At 45.3% G+C, this 20,187-nt stretch overlaps 1 protein-coding gene across 4 annotated transcripts in view; it reads left to right on the top strand.

The window, feature by feature from the left end:
- Window positions 1–20,187, top strand: part of CTBP2 (C-terminal binding protein 2) — a 77,904-nt gene that overhangs the window by 14,127 nt on the left and 43,590 nt on the right. For 3 of the 4 annotated variants that reach the window (XM_049809954.1, XM_049809953.1, XM_049809952.1), the window contains one exon: window positions 574–733. In XM_049809954.1, coding sequence (XP_049665911.1) covers window positions 676–733 — 58 coding nt within the window. In that variant the 5' untranslated portion in view covers window positions 574–675. Of the gene's footprint in view, window positions 1–573; window positions 734–14,295; window positions 19,309–20,187 lie in introns of those variants that run through there. The other variant, XM_049809950.1, reaches the window with a different exon arrangement.

Raw genomic sequence — 20,187 nt, 5'->3', positions numbered from 1 at the left:
TTATTTCATTGGCGTTTAAAAGTGTGGGTGCTAGAAATGGCAGCTCTGGCACCCAAAGTTTAACGTTAGCCCTTGAAGTATGAAGGTAAGGACAGGCTACGGTGACAGCTGGAATATGTTTCAAGGTCTAGTTGTAAAATCAAGGTCTATTGATGACTTTTACAGGGCAAGGCTTAAATAAGACATGAAAGTGGTTTGTGTGTGTGTGTATGTGTGTGAAAGTACTGGAAAAGCAAAAGCTACTTTCCCTTTTTTATATACTCTCTAATAATCTTTCAGTGTCTGTGAGCCTACAAAATAGCTTAATGGATTTTATCTGCTAGGAATAGATTTTTAAGACAGAAATAAAACTGGGAAGGCAGTTCTCTTGTACAATGCTGTTTTTTCTGATCGCAGGGAAGATAAAGGGGCTGTGAGCTTGATTTGCAGTGTAAGATGTGTGACTGGTGGGACGCTGGGGTTGGAAGGACTAAACTCGCAGCTGTCCTTTCAGAAACCTCCTCTGCTGTTGGGGACGGGTAGGTCTCACCAGGTGTGCTGGAAGTCCTAACGAATCCTTTCATTTCTCTGCAGGATCGACAGTGGCGGTATGCACGCCGACTCCTGTGAATTTTCCTAAGTTCCTGGGGGACTGCTTTGCTTTTTGAATCAGAAAGTTACAAAATACCGTCAAGAATGGCACTTGTGGATAAACACAAAGTCAAGCGGCAGCGACTGGACAGAATTTGTGAAGGTAAGATCATGCTCCAGTTTTGCTATAGAAGCTGACAGATGGTTAAGGTAGAATATCTAATTTTTCCTTGTTTTCTACAGTGCTTAGACACAAAGAGATATAGATCCAGGACTAGATTCCCTGTCCTCTCTATTGGCTCAAAATACAGTCATACTGTTGTTGAATTATTGGGAAAGGATATACTGGTAACTCATTTGAAAGACATCTGTAGTCCTGTGAACAGGATTTTTGTTTAATTACCAGGTTTTCTCCTTTTATCCTAATTTCTACTGAAAAGATCTAGTCAGTCCCAATTTGAAACATAGCTTAAATTTATACTGTCTTTAGAAAAGGGTTGGGCTCTGTTAAATGTGCTGCTTTCTGGAGGTCTCCTCTGGCCGGAGAAAGGCAGGACGCAGAGGCTGGTGCCATAACTCTTCCTCCCCTTCCCACTCTGGGCAGTGCCAGTTACAGTGTCCAAGACAAGTGTCACTCAGGGGGGGTGAAAGTAGGCGATCTCCTGTAATATTGACTATCATCCTAGAAGAAATAGATGGAAAATTTATAAGTTGCTGTTGGAGTATTTCTTATGGTTTTGGGCGTATTGTTGGAACAGCTTTTCTTTTGTTGGTGTGTGGCGATAAGGCAGATTTGCTGTAAATCATTCTTTATTAATAGTATGTTAGAGTGTCACAGCACAGGTGACTTTTACCTTTGTCCTGGTTTTGGCTGGGATAGAGTTAATTTTCTTTCTAGTAGGTGGTACCGTGCTATGTTTTGAATTTAGTATGAGAATAACTTGACAACACCCTGATGTTTTCAGTGTTGCCAAGCAGTGTTTATACCAAGTCCAGGATTTTTCAGCTTTTCATGCCCAGCCAGCGAGAAGGCTGGAGGGGCACAAGAAGTTGGGAGGGGACAGAGCCAGGACAGCTGATCCCAACTGGCCAAAGAGGTATTCCATACCATGTGACGTCATGACCACTATATAAACTGGGGGAGTTGGCTGGGGGGCGCAGATTGCTGCGCTGGAACTAACTGGGCATCGGTCAGCGGGTGGTGAGGAATTGCATTGTGCATCACTTGTTTTTTATATTCCAATCATTTTATTATTATTATTATCGTCATTTTAGTACTGTTACTATTATAATTATTATTTTCTTCCTTTCTGTTCTGTTAAACTGTTCTTATCTCAACCCACTTTTTTCCCAATCCTCTCCCCCATCCCACAGCGGGGTGGGGGGGGAGCGAGCGAGCAGCTGCATGGTGCTTAGTTGCTGGCTGGGGTTAAACCACGACAACTTTCTATTTTGATTTTCCAACAGAAGAAGTTTTTAGGTAATATTTTCTATTGCAGCTCACATAGTGTAAGTTAGTTACGATAGAAATGAAGGGATGGCGAACAAGCTCTGCCTTTTTGGTGTACGCTCTGATAATTCTCCTGTGCAGACCAACACTCGTGCAAGTTTTACCATCAGCAGCGAAAGCAGAACGGAGTGTCATTTTAGGAAGAATATCTTAAGTTATGTCTCTTACAGAGTTCCAGCGTTCATCTGCTCTTACAGAGATGGGTAGTGGCCTGCAGGGTAACAATTTGCCGTATTACGTGAATGCCAACGAGGTGAAAAAGGTTTTGCTTGTGGATGAAAGCGCAGAGCTCACAGGGGAGTTGTACTGCGTGCGTTCGAGCAAAATGTGTGGGGCTTTGTGGAGTTTCCAGTGAGTGTAAAATGCTGATCTGCAGGACAGGGTGGGTTTTGCCTTGATTTTTGTGTTATATATTGCTTACTCTAGCATGCCAAATTAACGCTCCTTTGCTGTTGCTTTAAACTTGTCATGAGTTCCTTCGCTCTATTAATTTTGCTCTGTTAATTTTGGAGGGGGGAGGCAAAGCAGAGAAGATAAGGGTTAGAAAGTAGTATCCAGGGTACACTGCAGTGTGGAGCTGCATATTTCTCCTATTGAATGTCATAAACGCTCAGGTGTAGTACGCTATCTCATCTTCAAAATTTACTTTGAACTTGACTTAAAAGAGTTGTATCAGCTGAGCCTGGATTTTCAAAAGCTGCCTTCCCGGTTTGATGTTTACTATCAGATCTAGTTGCTGAGTGTACAAGAAATTCAAAACGATCATACGACAAACCTGCTAACGGAGCTTTAGATGTGATTGAAGTTTAGATTATTTTCCTCTGATATATGAGCTTTTTTCTTCTTTCTTGGTCAAAAGATATTCTTTTCTAATCTGTAAATGTGCAGAAGACAACTTTTTTAAGTATACTTTGTCATTTGCCACTTGTTTTGTGATTTCATTGAAACGATGGGATTCACTGTTGTAAAACACTGTTGTGTTGTCTTTATAAGCAACAGATTAGGACTGAGTGTAAGCAACATTGTAAAAATTACCTTGAAAAATACAAAAAGCTTAGGATTTTCCAAAATACTAGACTTGTAGATCAGCGGTATACTATACTGGCATCTCTGATGGTTATTTTTTATAATAGGCTCCTAATTGTGGATTATAGCGGAGTAAAGCAGTGAAGAGGGGCCATTCCAGCTACTGTGAAAACACACTTTGAAAAAAAATAATGAGCATTTCTCTTGGTTTTGTCAAGAAAGGTATATGGAATAATCAGTGAATGATGATGAGAAATTAGGGAACTACTTCAGCAGACTGAGGAGAGAAGTCTTTGCTAACAGAATGGTGTTCGGTAAGAAGAATCTCTACCGCTCCATCAAGCCGAGTGCAATTGGGTGCAAAGAACTTGCTTTTAATGTGTTCCTGTTCTGTGCAAGCACTTGTGCAGCTTTTCTCTTTAAACAAGTGGACGGGATACAAAGCTATATTTTCCTGATGAAAACCTAAATATTTTGTAGTACGTAGGTGGATTTCTGTGTTTTTTATGAAGTTGCATATACTGTACCATCCCTTTTTACTATTCGCAACACAAACCCTTGGAGAGTTTGCTAGGGAACGGACTTTATTCCGTGCAGCAGGACGGTGGCAGGTCTGGAGGTGAAATATCCTCGGGCTGCATGTTGTAATCCCTATCCACGCTGCCAACCGGATTCCTCTTCATACAGGCTTACTAAAAACATAACTAGTCACATGTTGAGGGAAATAGCTTACAAACTGCTGCGGTATTAAAAGAGTATATTAAGAAGCTGCAGTGTTTGTATTACTCTGTTAAACGTGCATCTGGCATGGAAAAATAATCCGAGCTGTACAAGGAGGTGGTATCTTTGAAAATGCCGGTTCATCGACTTTATAGGCAGGTTTATGAGTCTTCCAGGAAGAGAAGTAGTTCAGTCTCGTTGCATTACTCAGCTTGACCAATTTCTCTGGTTTGTTTTTTTTTTTTTAATATATAGTTATGACATCTTTGTATGACGGCGTTACTTTTTGCTCCAAGCAGGTTGCTTTGAAGAGGTGAGCTTTTGGCACCAGGTAACAGATTTTGCTCTATAGAAAAATACAGGTGGGATAAAGGTGCAGACTTGAGGGTATAAAGAAATTTTAGGGTAACAGCCTGCAGTAAAGACATTTAGAGTAGTCTGTTAAGAATTAAGTGGGTTTGTGATGCCCGTCTAAATGAAGCTAAGTCGGAGTGTGCTCGCAGTGATCTTGGCTTACCCGTTTCTTTCTTTTCTGATTGTCCTGGGGACTTTGGGTGCCTGTTCTGTAATTGGATCCATGTGGGTGGAAAGATGTACCCAGTGAACGGCTGGGGCTTTTGAAAATAATATATGCAGAGCGGTTTACATAATTCCTGTTTGTGGAATTGTGTCTAATTACGTAGCAGGTCAAAATATGCTTTAGAGGTGGAGCTGCTGGTGCTGTGTTTAGTTAGACTTGTCCAGCACCCCCTAGTTCAGATACTGTTCCCATTAGCTTGCAATTTTGCCACATTTTAAATTTGTTTGAGCTGAAATTTTCCATTCCATTATGAGTTTTCACCTCGGGGTGAATTAAAAAAAAAAAAAAGTTCCAGCAAAAATTGTGGAGCAGTGTCTGAGTGGGAGATGGAGAGGGATGTTGTTTTTGCTGTGTTTGAAACAAAGCAGAGCCGCAATCCTGCAGCCGTACAGCGTGGAAGCCGCAGTACCCGCCTGCTCCGTTTCAGATAAAACGGGTCTGAATTTTGCAGCAGAGTTGCCGTGATGTCAGGAGCGCGCCTGTTATTGTTCCCAAATTTGGGGCAATTTCTCAGCCTTTGAAAGAAATGAAGCGAGCGCAGCTAACGCAGCTGAAGGTCGTGTCGTGTGCTCTGTAACGCTCCCCTGGGCGCTGGGGCGGGGGGTGCGAGGCAGGGACCTCCGCCAGAATGCAGGCGTGCAAACGGGGAGCAGCAGGGTTAAGTGAAGGTGAGCGTGGAGTAAATCGGAGGAAGGAGGCGGCACAGAGCCTGCGTGAGGAAGGGGAGAGCAGGACCTCGGACAACTGGCCCTCAAACTTAGATGCTGTGAGAAGTAAGGTTACCCTTCTATCCTTCATGACCGCCCTGATTTTAATTTGTTATGACAGTCTCCAATTGCGTGATCCTCCAGGTATGTGTGTTATTTCTCCTTGTCTTGCAAGCCTGGTGGTTTCCTCCTGCTCTTCCTCAGTGCTCCCTGCCTCTTCTGCCTCCCTCTGGGCAGCAGAAAGGGAGTGAAGCTCCAGGTTGATGAGAAACCGTGGCAGGCCCTGCTAAGATGACAGAATGTAGGCAAGATGTGCAACATTGCCGATTTTCCTTGGCTGTTTCGCTGAAGGGAAGGTTCAGCAGCATAATCTAGCCACAGACAGATTGTGTCTCTGGCTGGGCAGCACCGTGGTCAAGGTGGCTTGTTGCAGCGTGCGACTCTCACAGCAGCGATTTCAAACCATCAGTGGCAATAACCCTCAGGGCAGAAGCTCACCTGCCTTTCTTTTAGGAAACAACAACAGCGGGAGATTAGGTGTAATTTTTTCTGTGCTACCTGTAGCAGAACAAGGTGTGCAGCAATGCTTCCAAGAAACCCCAGGCTCGGAAGACCGTGGCACTCCTGGCACATGGCATCCATCGCTCCCGTGGGGCTCCGGTGCTCACACGAGGCATTCCTGTGCAAGGAATTAACTTGAAGCATCACTTCTGCTGCCCAGTCTGCTGCTTGCTCAGCTGTTCTTTATCCTGTGCTTCTGTGAATATGGTTAAAAAAATATTAAATAATACCAGAAGCTAGAGAGGGAGTGAGGAGCAGCCCTCTGCAGTTGCTGGCAGTGACTTTGGGAACAGTCTGGCTGGGAAGCCAGAGAAGAAGCTGCTATGGCAGCGTGCAAGGTTGCGTTGTCATTTTCTCATGAAATGTTGAAACTTAATGGGGACAAGGCAGTAGCGGTGGCACATCCAGGATACAGGATGGCAGTGTCTTGTCTGCGTGTAAAACGGGTTTCCCAACACCACTCAATTCCTCTCTGATGATTCCAAGTGCTGCCTCTGCTCCATACCATTGCAACTGCGTTAGCTTGCCATCTTCAACACCATTGCCATGAAATTTTAATGCCTGGCTTTAAAGTTTGCATTGACATTTGTGAGTCAGTCGAGCTTTCAACACATGCCCCAAAAGTGGCAGCCCTTAGATGAACAAGAAGCAAAGAAAAAAAAAAATTGCAAGGCCAAGTGAGCCCAGACATTTTCTGATAAGAATTTTTTCTTCAGGATTTGTTGTTATCCAGTGGGAACGTCCTTACGCATCATTTTGTGCCACTAAAGCCGTCTGTACTTTGCAAAATAGCAGAACTGTTTGCAGTGCCAAACAAGCCATTCATATTCTTTCTTTTCTTCCAGGTCCTTTGATACGTCTAATGGCCGATAAATGCCAGCACAGTCACATAATACTTTTCAGTGCCTAATGCATGAGTCTCTCGGCTTTTTGACTTACTGACTTATATTCCGAGTGGCACCCTAGTGTCCTTTTTGGTTGAGACTTCTCTGGTGCTACCCATAATTAATATTTCCTGAAAGAATTCCTCAAGTATTTACCTTCCAGTCACTATCATATCTATGTGTGGTCTTGACCCTCACAGACCCTTGTTTATCGGTGGGAGTGGGACACCATGGCAGCTACTGATGCCTCTTGGATAGGTCTGAGTCCTTTGATGCAATAATTCATCTTGAAAACCTTGAATAAGCACCTTCCCATGATACACCGACCGGTTGGGATGGTGGTTTTCTCTCCGTTCTCATGTTTCCCCATTGATTCTGTGGCTATTCAAAGGAAAAGGAACAGAAGCCCTTAAATGACATACTTGCATTTTCAGGCTGAAGCAGGAAACTCGGGATGAACTACGAAATGCCTTTGTACCTCCAGCAGCCAGTTCATATGATTGGTCATTATTTGTTTGCGGTGGTGTCTGCTGTTTGCTGGATTTTGACCAAGCCCTTGTTAAGGAGGGTGTCTGCTCCGAAGCGTTCACAGCATAGAGCACCTGATGGTTAAAACAAATGTGATCTGAAAAGGAGCAGATGACAGCAGCTGCTGCTCAGAGGAAAATCCCCATGTCCCGCAGCAGTCGGGAGACAACATGGCCCTAGTGCTGCACATCCATGCGTGTGTCTGGTCATCGCTCCGAATTACAGAGTTGGAAAACTCTCCCAGCTGCAGTTGCTGAACCATCCACAAATAACCCAACAACCAAAAATCTGGAGAATTTTCTGCTGGGTTAGTAGTCTGGGTTTCTCGCTGAAGGTCCAGCAGGATGTGGGGAGGGTGCTGGGAGCACGATGTGAGCGAAGCGGGGAGCGGAGGAGGTGGGAGAAGGGTGGTAGCACTGGCGGGAGCCTAAAGGAAAGGTTGGAAGGAAAGGGTTTTTGCAAAGGTTGGAAATGGTGGAAGGAATTTGGGGAAGAAACAGATGGTTTCATCATCAACAAAGTTATCATATTGGCCATGGCTGCATGGGGCTGGTTAAGTCATTTCAAGGGTGGACAGAAATTCTGTATTCCACAGTTCCACCTGTGATGGAAGTCTATGCAGACCATATCCAGTAATATTTGAATAAATATACTATGTGATGCTAGAGCCTCTGGTAAATACAAACCTGGATCTATGGCAGGGGTGCTTTTTACCTGCTGTTTATTTCAGTTTCTCTTCCATAAAAGTGGACTTAATATTCAGACTGTCAATTATTGCTTGTGGTGCACTTTCTTATCATTAAAAAAACCCAAACAACCCTCAACAGTAGTGCCCCTGAAGAATTGTAATGGTTCTGGCTTTTCAGCAGTATTTGAACACTGTGTCCTTGAGGTTTGGGCAAACACACCACTAACAGCAGAATACGGAATAGGTTCTCATTCAACAGCTACAGTCCATTCACACTGAAAAATAGAGGAACCTTGCTTGTGGAGGCAGATGGGAAAATGTACTTAAAAACTACGAGGCAGTCAAAATGAAACTTGTGCAAGCAACCTGAATTCTGGCATCCTCTCATTTTCCAAGCCTTAGTGTTTTGTTAACATGGTATTGTCTAGGAAATAATCAGTTATAAGACATTGTGGTACATGTAATGCCAGAAAATGAATTGTTTCAATGCTCAGCATCTCTCTTCGAGACCATTGCATGTGTGAGGGTCTCAGGAGTGACTGGGCAACTCTGGAATGGGGCTGCCTCCAGTTCTTGCTCCTTTGTATAATGTAACAGTGGCCAAAATGAGTAAGTTTGATATTTGGGTGGAGGAATTTTCTTCCATTCCTGCCAATTTGAATGCCAAGTAGCATCTGATAATACTTATTTTTACTGCTTAGAAATAGAATCCTACTATCTCAGGAAATTCTTATCACCACTAGTCATTTGATGAGAAACAATGAGTTAAAGATGATATCAAGTGTGGAAGAAACTGCTTGTCCTGAGTAAAAGTGACTTATTTAGAATGAATATAGACCTTCTTTTTTATAGTGGATATGAGTTTCTTTGTTCCATGAATATAAAACACAGTACAAGGATTTCCCCCCCTGCAATAAAGCTTTTTTAATTTTTTTAAGTTTCCACCTCAGAGCACATAAACCATCAGGCTTTTAAGGAAGACTCGCTTACCACATTTTGCCTAGAGAGCAGGCAGAGTTAGCTTGTCGGATCCTCTGCCGTTGCACCCTGTGCTGAATTATGCTAACTGAAGATTTGTCTGGCTGCTCCTAATGTTTTGCTCTTCTTAGAGTCCATATGGAGTTCTTTGGCCTTTCTGGAGGTTTCAAAAAATCATTCCAAATTCACATGAAAGCTGGATTACACCTCACTTTTCCAATCTGGGCAGTGAAAAGTGTGCCATCCAGCAGTGCCCTTCATTACCCATTCACTGATAGAGGCATGGCAGGTTTGGGGATTACTTGTCATTAATAGGTTTTGTTAAAATTCTAAGATTTGTACAAAATTGGACAGAATCCTATGGATGAAGAAAGTTCAAGCAACCTTAGTGGGTTCACAGACAATATTGAAGCTTATTGACCTTATTCCATGATTTTGAACCCTTTTGCTGTACAGAATCAAGAACCCTGTATATTTCTAAGCGGAATTCTTCTGCTTTGTGATGGGGCTACTGTGTATCTCGTATCTGCAGGTATGCTCTTGTCCGTACAGCATGGAGGCACAGGCTGCTCAAGTAGTCTTTCCAGTTCTGTGTGGATTTTTTTTTCTATACATTCATTTATATGCAGTCTATCTCCTGTGACGTGCCGCAGAGAGATGTGCATGACAAGATGTAGGACTTGAGCCAGATATGAAGCCAGCCTGACAAAATCCCCTAGGCATCCGGTAAAGAGTAAGACACATTTAGATAAGGTTACAGACAAAAATTTCAATAATTTGGTATGCAACCTTTTTTTGTAATAGATATGTGACTCAAGCTATTGCAAGAAGGAGGGCTCCCTTTTCCCTGAGACTTGAGTGCTATATGCACAGAAATAAGAAAAAATACTTCTCTTCTCCTTGCGTTTAAGGCCACATTTATGGTAACTTAATACGTGTCTAACTCTTAATTCTGCCTTGTATTTTTCCATTTTCCCCAGCCTTAAGACAAGGTTCCATGTAACACGCTTTATAACTTCATGTCGTTAATTAAGAAACAATTACAGCTGATGACTTCAATACCATCAACTTAATTTTCATCCATACCACATTTCCCATTTAAATTAACTGGTTTAGGGATTAACATGTTGTCATCATATCTGGGTTTTTTCTCCTTACTCTAAATCCTCCCCCGCATTTAAAGATTACTCAGAAAAATGATAATATCCCCAGAAAATGCAAGGAGAAGCCATGTTAAGGGGTTGTCGGAGTGGTGGCCACAGGGCAACCGTGTCGCCTATTCCCGAGCTCCGGAATTTGGGAGTGCTGCAGAAGCCGTCTCCAGCATCCAGGGGGTGGAAGTTGGCTGCTTTACTTCTTCCAAATATGTGATGGAAAATGTCCTCAGGGACAGATGAGAACAGGATGGATTTTCCTTCAAAATACCAGAAAAAAACTCGTATCTAACTCCTAAGTTAGAATCTTTCAAGGACTGATGACGTTTGGATCTGGACCAGGCTTTTAGGTTTGATTCTGATTCTACTGAATATTTACTGGTAAATATTTTGACAGGAGTGGGACATCTGGCTATACTAAAATAAAGCTGCAGAGAAACACATTACACGACTTCTCTTTTATATTTTTTGGTATCCACAAACAGATGTAATGGATCGAAGTGCCAAAACAGTGAAGGTTTTCATTATGTCTTTTATATCTGAGAGCTTTCTTCAAAGAGCAAGTTTTCTAGAGTTGGTTGTGCATTTTTCTTGCCTTAAAATTAAACGGCATTGATCATTTCTTACTGACACTTTTATGTAGCCCATTAGCTTAACACTATTAATTTGTTTTGTCTTTTTTTTTTAGATTGTCTTTTTAGGTTTTTTTAAACCAAAACACTCTCTGCTGCCATCTAGCACCTCAAAACTTACTAATAAACAGCTTCAGTTCACAAAATATCCTATAGATTGACATCCATTTCTGAAATAAAAGTGTCACTGCCTGCTGATGATAACAGGTATTTGTCTGAATCAGCAAATGAACCTAAGCAAGGGATGCCGGGCTGGCACCTTCGGCCTCGGGGTCATCCCCATTGGGGAGCAGCCGTCCCCTGTGACCGTCCCCACGGACGGTGAGGGACCAAAGTGAGACATACCTGCAGATGTGGTCCCTCCACATTTGGTACTTTGGTTTGATTATTGCAATACAATAATACAAAATGCCAGTCTTTTAAGAAAGCGATGCATAAAGATTTTTTTAGCTAAAGTAGTATTTCCCCGTTTTGTTTTGGGTTTGGTTTTGGCTTTTATCTGTGTTGGGTCTGCAAGGGAAGAACATGTTTCAAGCTCCTGGCATCATCAGGGGAAGTAAGGCAGAGAGACACCCTGAACCCCAGCCTGTTTATCTCCTCAGGACCGTGTTACAATCTAGTAATTAATTATTTTTTATGCAAAGCCCAGACATGCATGGCAGAGTTCAGAATTACAATATATATTCATTTAACAATGGATTTCTCTACTGCTTTCTGGGACAGATATAATTCCCATGCTTTTCATTACGCATGCTATTTAAATCTTGATCCTGAATTCTTATTAAAAATGATGAGATTTGACCTCAAAGTCTAATACCCAGTTTTGGAGACAAGGTGCTTGATGTGATTTCTAGAGGATTATTTTTAAGAGCATTCGTAGATTAGATCTTTGCAAATAGCTGAGGGATGTGCCCAATGAACCTTGTCTACTGGCTTTTAGACTGCCGTTCAGCATCCAGATTGATTTTTACTTTGTAGTCCTTGAAAGCGTGGAGTTTTGTGGTGTAGGGATACATATGATATTTTTATTATCCCTTTGCTGATGCAGGAATGTGACAATGCTGTTTCTGCTAACTTTTGCCCATACTTGAAGGCAAAATTGATTCTGATTGAAGTTTCAAGAGCTTGTAGGCCTCATTCCAATGGCCCAAAGTGTGTTTTACAGCTGGGCCTCTTGTTTTTAACTGTGAGTGTATTTTAGATGATTGCTAGCTTCCTGCATTTGTTACCTGCGATTCGATTTTCATCCCGGATGGTAAATAACCAGGGCTTTGCCAGGGGAGCAGGATAACGTGAGGTGACAAGTTACTGCGTGCTCGTCGGGGTGCTTCTGTGCATACCCTTATTCTGCGATAAATACAAGGCAGTGGGAGGTAGGGTACCCTTTCAATGAAATGCCTCCAGCCGGAGAGTCGTTGGGATGTGGCAGTGATTTGGGACGGCTGGGAGAGTGGGAAGGAACCTGTCTCCTACACCAAACTCCTTCTGAGCAGAGATAGGCACAGAGAAGCAGCGGAGAGGCAAGCGGTCAGGTCCGCAGTGATCAAGTGAAATATGTAGTTTCATTACGTGAAATGCCTCCGTGCGCCTTCTCAGCACGATGCCAGCTGGTGTGAGCGGAAGGGGCTTTGCATCCTCTCTCGTCACGTTGACGTGTGGGGTTTGGGGGGATTCTGGGGAAATTACTCAGAACAGCACTGCAATACTGTGTTATCAATTTGGAGAGTAAATGTCTGCTTTATTTGGCATGGGAGGTAGGGTCCTTTGCTGTGCCTCCATGTTTATTTAGGTACGATATTGACCTTTTATTTTCCATATGCATGGGCCCATTTGTATGTAGCCAGTGGGAACGGCAGTTGAACCCGGTTACAGATTCTAGTTTGTGCGTAACATGTAGAGGCAGCGTGCGCTAGTGCATTCCTGTAGCTTGTAATGCATGTGAGCCAACAGTTACGGCACATTTCTATCCCAGCGCCAGGGGGGTTGAGTTACAAATGGACGTAAGCCTTTGTTTTTTGCTTTAAAGTCATCAAAATACAGAGTTACATGAGGCAATGATTGTTTAATAATCGGCTGATCTACAGAGTGTTTTGTTGTAACGCACCAAGTTGGTATTTGAGAGTGTTTTGTTGAAGTTACAAAGCATCTATGCTTTTGGTTTGGAAATTGGTAAAAGCATGTGGCATGGCTTCAAGCACTGAGTGCTTTCAGATGCTGTTCTGTTCCTTTGATTATTGAAAATGATTCCAGCACAATCCTGCTAATTTTCTCTTTGTACTCCTCTAATTTCAGGAGACTGTTAGAAAGTCCATCTAGGCAGAGTGCTTATTGCCACTGCGAGAGAAATTTTTGCAGAGCCAAATTTTAGCAAATGCAGTAATTTCCAAGGATTTGGAACATTTTCTTCCTGCTTTTCTTCTCCAAATTATTTTATTTTTTTTTTATTTGTGCACGTTCGTGTGTGTGTGTACGCATGCGCGTTATTCACGGTGCATGCTATTCCTTTTGCTCTCCATAGCGTCCATGGTATACCACAGTATACTTTAGCACCAGCTCATTTCTGCTTCCCCGGCATCCTGCAAGCTGAACGTAGGAGGATGATGTTCAGAAAAGGCTTCCCGAGCTTTGGGGTTCATTAGGCACACTCACGCGCGGTCCTTGAAAGCCCGGGCAGTGAGGGCAGAAGCATTTATCCTACCGGTAGCTTTGTACCTTGTCACCTTAAAATATATGACAAACACTGATTAATCTTAACACCATCTGAATGTGATAGGTGTATATTATTATATCCCTCTTGATGGAAGGGGAATCTGCGAGTAAGAAATTAAGCAATTTACTCACTGACAGTGGCAGACTGAAGTATAAAGACTGGGTGTCCTAATACCTGCTCTCTCCATTAAGACAAGATGTATTTGTTCTCTAGAGGATTTTTCTCTACCGGGGCCAGGATTCCTTTGCCTTTAAAAGAGAAATAGCTTTTCTAATACTGATGCACCTTACAATTTTTGCCAGAAATGACATTTGGCATATTCACGACATTGTTTCAGTTCTGCTTTCTCCCAGAAGGAAATAATTTGGGAGAAAGCATCAACATTTTGCTACATTAAAAATAATTTTTTCCAATAGAAACAAGATTTAAACTTGTAATTGAAAAGTAATTTAAAATAATAAAAAGCAAAACTAAACCCAATCTGCACTATTTTGTTACACAGATTAATTTTTCCAGCAACTTGCTTTCAGAATTTGTAATGAAATGTTTTAAATCAATGTGAATTAAACTTCACATCCAACCTCTCCTAAGTCAGTGCTACAGGCACCAAAAATGTTGTTTTCACAGTTGTGTTGCAGATTCAGCATCCTGATTTCTTATCACAGGTTTTATGTGTAAAACAGACTCTCCTCATGGCACTTTCTAGCACTGTGTAAGATAGTTGTTTCATATCTACTGCGAATTGTTTCCAGAACCAGATTTCATGCCATCCGTTTTCAAAAGTGGTGTTCAAACAACGGGCTCACCTTCCTTCTACTCTGTCGTTACCTTTTTTAAAGAGCAGACTGCTGTAGTCATTATAGCATAACAAAATTTACTGCGTATTAGATCAACACTAAACCGAAACTCAGGGTATTAAGTCAAAACTGTGCGTTTTTCACGTGATCTGAAATACCAGAGCATTTAATCTCTTGATCAGCTTTTTTTTTTTTTCCAGTTTTGTGTGTGGTTTTTTTCCCCAAATACCTTTAGAATTAAAAGATAAAGGGAGAATATATTTTCCACCTGTCCTGCAGTCCTTCGTCTCCCCCTCACGTCAGGAATGAGGGTGCCAGTGCCTCCTCCGCTCCTGAGAAGCGCAGATGAGATTATGAGATTGGTGATGTTGGGTTGTGCCCTGGTGCCTCTGTGCCCTCTCTTGGCCGTTGCTGCCTGGGTCTGAATTCAGAAGTAGCTACGAAGTTATGGGAATTTGCATAGGCGCTGCTTATAAGAGTGCCAAAAAAAAAAAGAAAAATAAAAGACCCTTGCTGCCCAGCCATAAATATTTCATTCCGATCATTCCATATTCATTTCTCGAGTCACTGGGGGTGTGCCATGTCCTTTGCTGCCATGATGGCATGTGAGGCTGCCCAGCTCCACGGCTCCTGCGCACATCTCCTCCGCCAGCCGCCGGGCCGGCAGCGGCTCTTGGTCCACGAGAAAAGAGGCCAGCAGAACCCTCCAAAGAGGACATCTTCCCCGTGGCCGCAGGGAAGAGTACAAGTCCTACAGCCCCTGGTCCTGCAAGTGTGAACCTCTGCTTGGCTTGGAGCACAGGAAAGGTTAATTTGTTCCACTGAGGTTGGCGCGTATGGGGTAAATCATCCATATGCGTGAGCGTTCCCAGTGGCAGGTCTGAAGTTAGAGACTCCTGGCTCCTAAGATGCAGGCGTGAGGAGAGCACGTCCTTCTGCCCAAGGGCTGCAAGGTTGCGCCCGTGCAAGGGCAGGCGGGTGCAATGGCGCGAGGGTGGTTTTTGGAGCCCGGGCGCGCGGCTGCTCCTGCGCTTGGGCTGAAGGGAGTTTGGAGGTGGGTCTTCTGGTCCTGCTGTTGCCCGTGTGTGCACTGGAGCTGGGTAGGGTACGGCCACCATTTACAGATCTGTTGGTTTGGGTGAGGTTTCTTTTGTGTGTCCATCACGCGACCCAAGGGCTTATTAAAGCTTTTGTTTTTTTCAGAGGTAGTAAATGCTCAAAGCTCCCTCCTCACTTCCCTTGCAGTTGTTCAAGATCAGCATTTTTGAAATTTAATTCCTCTATGGCGTGTTTTTTTCCATTGTCAACCAGGGCTTAACATGGTGGCTATGTTCATTAGTGATTTCTTTAAAGACAATGGTGCAAGATGCCTTAGATCTATAGACCAGGATTTTATTATTTTTTCGTATACATTTTTGGTAGCTTTCTTCTGCTGCTTCAGAACAAACGAATGGCACAGATCTCACTGTATCCAGTTGGGAATACATTTTATTCTTTAGCAAAATGTTGTTGTAATAAAATGTTTCTGTTTGTTAAAATGTTCTCTGCTTTATTTATAAGCCACAAATGTGTCTTCCCATTTTGACTCTCACAAAAGAAGAATTTTCCAATGTGCCTTAAGTTTGTTAGTTAATTCAATATGATGCCAATCAGATATTCTCTGAGAATTGCATAAATAATCTTTTGGGGCCCATGTTTTGCATGTCTGTGTAACATCCAACATAATTTTAAAGACTGTCGTTCTTGGGGATGGAATTGGAGGAGAGAATGTTTGAAGAGGATTTATAATATTTACTGCAATAAAGAAATTTAGGGATTACTCAAAGATCCTGTCAGTATTTGGGTCAGAAATATAGCCCAGAGGTATTAGTATGATAGGCAAGTATAAGCATTAGACTGTATTAGTGATTTAGCTATCATAATAGCACAATAGTCTATCATGTGATGGCTAGTGCACTAAACATTTATTGTGGATTAGCCAGGAAAAACGCACAAGCTGTCTTGCAAACAGACCAGGGAAGGTGACTATTATGTCTTTTACTGGGTCCGTCCTGGAAGGGGCATGTTGGAGGTGAAGAAATAATTTCCGTCTGAATTTTTTTAATTACAAAAGGAAAATGTTGCTTCACTAGCAGTGGTTAGCAAAATAAGCAACGGTTGACCTATTCTTCTTTGAAAAGGAATATTTGAGCATGAGCAGCATGTGATAATTTAGATACGTGTTTTGGGAAGCCATTTTAATATCTTCTCTGAAAAACGGTGACTGTATATGGAAATTTTTATTACATTCCCAAATAACAATTTTCTGTGGTGTGATTCCATCTAAATCCTTTTGCCTACTCGTAAGTGTAAAAAAAGCTTAATCCATATGAATATTGAAATACCACTAGATACAAATTGAGTTTTGTCTGATGTTTCTGAGTGTTTCTCCATCTCATAAACATGTAGTTTTTCCAAAGGACAAAAGTCTGCTATTCCTTTTTTTGCTTTGTAACACCAGGCTTTAGATCCTTTGATCCTCCCCTCCTTTTCCGTGACCCCTGCTAGGGTCTTAAAATTATACATTCCAGATTACACCTCCACAATTTTCTGTCCTGGGATGATGAAAGGATTTGCGTATTATGATAATAATGTAAAGAATCCTTTTGGAGCCTAGTTAGTACAGCTAATTTGAAACTACAACAAAAAATGTAATTTCCAAAGCAAATTACAATATTCATAAAATGTTAAACAGATACCTAACTAATTTCTAATCGCTCTTGTATTCTTGAGTATCTGGCATTGGCCTTTTTTTAGGCCTGCCTGCTTGCTCCCATTTAATTTGTCCTTAGCTGTGTGCGGTGGATTAACATTTCATCAGGGTGGATTAAGATTGAGCTGACACTGAAGCTTTCTTTTTTATTTTTACATGTGCGCGTGTGTGGATGAGCGGATACGTGCACGTTTCGTTATCTCGCTGCTGGTTCCTGGTGGGTGCTGGTGCAGATGGGAGCCCTGAGCTAATGAGGAAGGAAACAAATGAAACGGATGAAACGCGTGTTAAAAAAACCAACATTAAAAAAAAAAAAAAAAAAAAAAAAATCATTCCCCGGGGAGAAATTGCATTGAGGTTACTGGCTGGGTCGGCGCGGGAGATTTCATCGGGCTAAAATGATGTCACATGGAGCGAGGGCTTTAGCGGTTTTATTTAGCTCCTAATCCCCACACACTGCTCGGCCAGTTGTCCATGTGCGCGCGCCGTCCCCAGCGGCAGAGGATAAAGCATCTGGGCTGAGCGCGGCCGCCCTCTTCTGCGGCTGCACCGCACGGGAAGGGTCTCTCCCTCCGCCGACCCGGAGCGAGAGCGGGTGGCAGCGGCCGCCGCATGCTTTGCCTACTAAGGTTTCGAAGAATTAATAATTCAGGCAACGCTTTGAAAGGCAAAACCGCCGGCCAGTGGTTTCTGAAGTCCCGGGAGGGCTCAGGCGGAGCACGGTCCAGTTTTGATGCGCCCCGGAGGAGCGCCGAGAAGGAAGGTGCCTCCTCTTCCCCCTTTCGGCAGGAGCGAGCGGCCGAGCGGCGATGCCCATCCCCAGCAAGCACCCCAACATCGGCCGCTCGCAGAGCTGGGACGCTGCCGGCTGGTATGAAGGAAACTGGGAGAGCGAGAACGCCTTCGAGTACCAAAGGCCGCCGGGCCGGAGGAGCTCCCTGACCTACGGCGGCGAGGGCGGCTGGTACGAGCCGCCGCGAGCCAACGATATCATCTTGCAGGGCGGCGCGGAGCTGAAGCAAGAGGCGTACCCGTACCAGGATGCCGCCTTCGCCCCGGGGCCCCTCAGGAAAGGCTCCGTCCCAGACTTCACCTACTGCGACCGGCAAGCGGCCATGGCAGCCCGGGGCTCCCTGCCGCCCCAGGATTACTACAGCGACCCTTCCCTCTCGGCTAGGTCGCCCAAAGACCCCCGCTGCTACCGCGACCACGTGGTGAGCAGGCCGTTGGCGAGCTACGGCGTCCCCGGCAGCCGGCTGTCCTGGGACCAGGTCCCGGGGCGCCTGCCCGCCCCGCCGGAGGCCGCCCGCCTCTACAGGGACCCCAAATTGGTCCTGGACGGGCAGCGGCCGCGCGGCAGAGACGTCTCCCCGGCACGCTACAGCGCGGAGCCCCCCAGCACGCGGTACGTGGCCGAACCGCCCGCTTTCCCCGGCAGGCAGGCCTACGGCGACGGCGTGGAGCGGCCCCCCGAGCCGGCGGGGGGCAGGCAGGCCGCCCCCACCTGCCTGGTGGTGGATCCCGCCAGCGGTGCCGGCGGCGGCTACGGGCCGGGCAGGGAGAGCGCCGGTGCCAAGGGCCCCTACGACAGCTATGAGGCGGCGGCGGTGGCGGTGACCCCTTCCCATCCGCCGGTGCCCCCCAGCTTCCCCGGTCCGGAGGGGAAGAGGAGCTTCGACCCCGAGTTTGTGGCGCTGCTCCGCGCGGAGGGTGTCTCGGAGAGCACTTTTGCCGCCCTGCTGCAGCAGGGCTTCGACTCCCCAAACCTGCTGGCCGTGATGGAGGAGAACGACATCAAGTCCGTGGCTCCCAACCTGGGGCAGGCCCGCGTGCTCTCCCGCATCGCCCACAACTGCAAGGCGGAAATGCAGCTGCAGAGGCAGGAGCGCAGGAGCGGGACGCTGCGCCCCAGGACCCGCTCCAACAGCTTCAGCCACCGCGGCGAGCTGCCGGGCGACTACGGGGCACCCCTCGGCCCAGGGCCCGCCGCGGACGGCTGTGTCCCCCCGCAGCCCCCACCTCCGCTGCAGCCGCTCTCCCCGAGAGGAGGGGAGATGCACCGCCGGCCGTCCAGCGCCCCGACCCAGCACCTGCTGGAGACCACCGCCTACCCTGCCTCCGCCGGGGCTCCCCAGGGGCCGCACTTTCTCCCCGGTTCTGGATACGGCACCCCCCTGCCTTGCAACACACACCCGCGCCCGGCCTCTGCCTACTCCGCTCCGGCCGGCATGCCCGTGACCGCGGCCAACCCGCACGCCAGCCCCAAAACGGCTTACTCCACCACCTACACTGTCCCCATGGAGCTGATGAAGAGGGAGCGGACGGCCCCGGCGTCGCCGGCACCCAGCCCGCACGGCAGCCCGCAGCTCCTCCGCCGGCCGGGAGCGCCGGGGGACGGCAGCCTGGCACCCACCGGACCCGCTTTCCCTGCCCAGCTCTCCCCATACCCGAAGCTCAGCAGGCGCACGGGGCCCCCCGTCATCGTCTCCACCATGGCGTCACCTGAACCAAGTAATTTCCGAAGGGTCTCACCCCGTACGGTAGTTTAGAACCACCCTGTTGTTGCTTCCTCTACCCCCCCAAAAAACCCACAGTCAAACGTATTGGCGTTTCATGCCTAAATGTTAGACGCTTCCCTATTTAGAAAAGGAGGTGAACGGGATTTCTTCGCAGGGCTGCGCTGGCTACGCGGAGCTAAAGATGCTGGTTCTCGCTCTGCGGTGAAATTCCAAATATTTTATTTGTTTAGCCAACTTCAGTTAAAAGTGAGCGGTATCTCAGATAATGCTTCCAGGGTTAATCTTGCCGTTCCTGTTGTTTGTAGAGAACGGGAGATTAGATACTTGGCTGGCTGAGCAATTAGGACTACAGGGTTTGCTGCAGATTGACTTTTTACCGCTGTTATCAGGCGCAAATGTGTTTCTCTGAGGAAATGGTTAGCGTTGTTTTGACTAAATTCATCAGATAGCTAATGGTGTTATTTGAGAATCGACTTACCTTTGGCCGTTACCTAAGTCTTTTCTTCTTATTATTAATTTGCTGTTTTATCAGGCATACAAAATAAACCCCTTGATTTCCTTCTAGAGATGCTTGTAAGTGAAGTGATATAGCTGTTAAAGTAATAGGTCTGCGCTTAAAACTAAAAGCCTGTCATTAAGCACTAGAACAATAAAAATGAATGGTGGCTCCTCGTCTCCCCTTCCCCTTCTGGAAGTGCTCAGGCCCTCGGCTGCTCAGATGTAAAGCTGGATAAGCTGAGCAGGCTCCGCTCCTCCACTGTGGAGATGTACATTGATGATAACACTCAGAGCCTGAGAGAAACTAAGCCCCAAAACCACACTGCTAAGCACAAGGAAATTTGGCAAATCCGTTCATTTGTGGCTTGACTTG

Source organism: Accipiter gentilis, chromosome 9 (genome assembly GCF_929443795.1).
Source record: "Accipiter gentilis chromosome 9, bAccGen1.1, whole genome shotgun sequence".
NCBI classification, from domain to species: domain Eukaryota; kingdom Metazoa; phylum Chordata; class Aves; order Accipitriformes; family Accipitridae; genus Astur; species Astur gentilis.
This window is presented reverse-complemented; position numbering and strand designations above follow the sequence as displayed.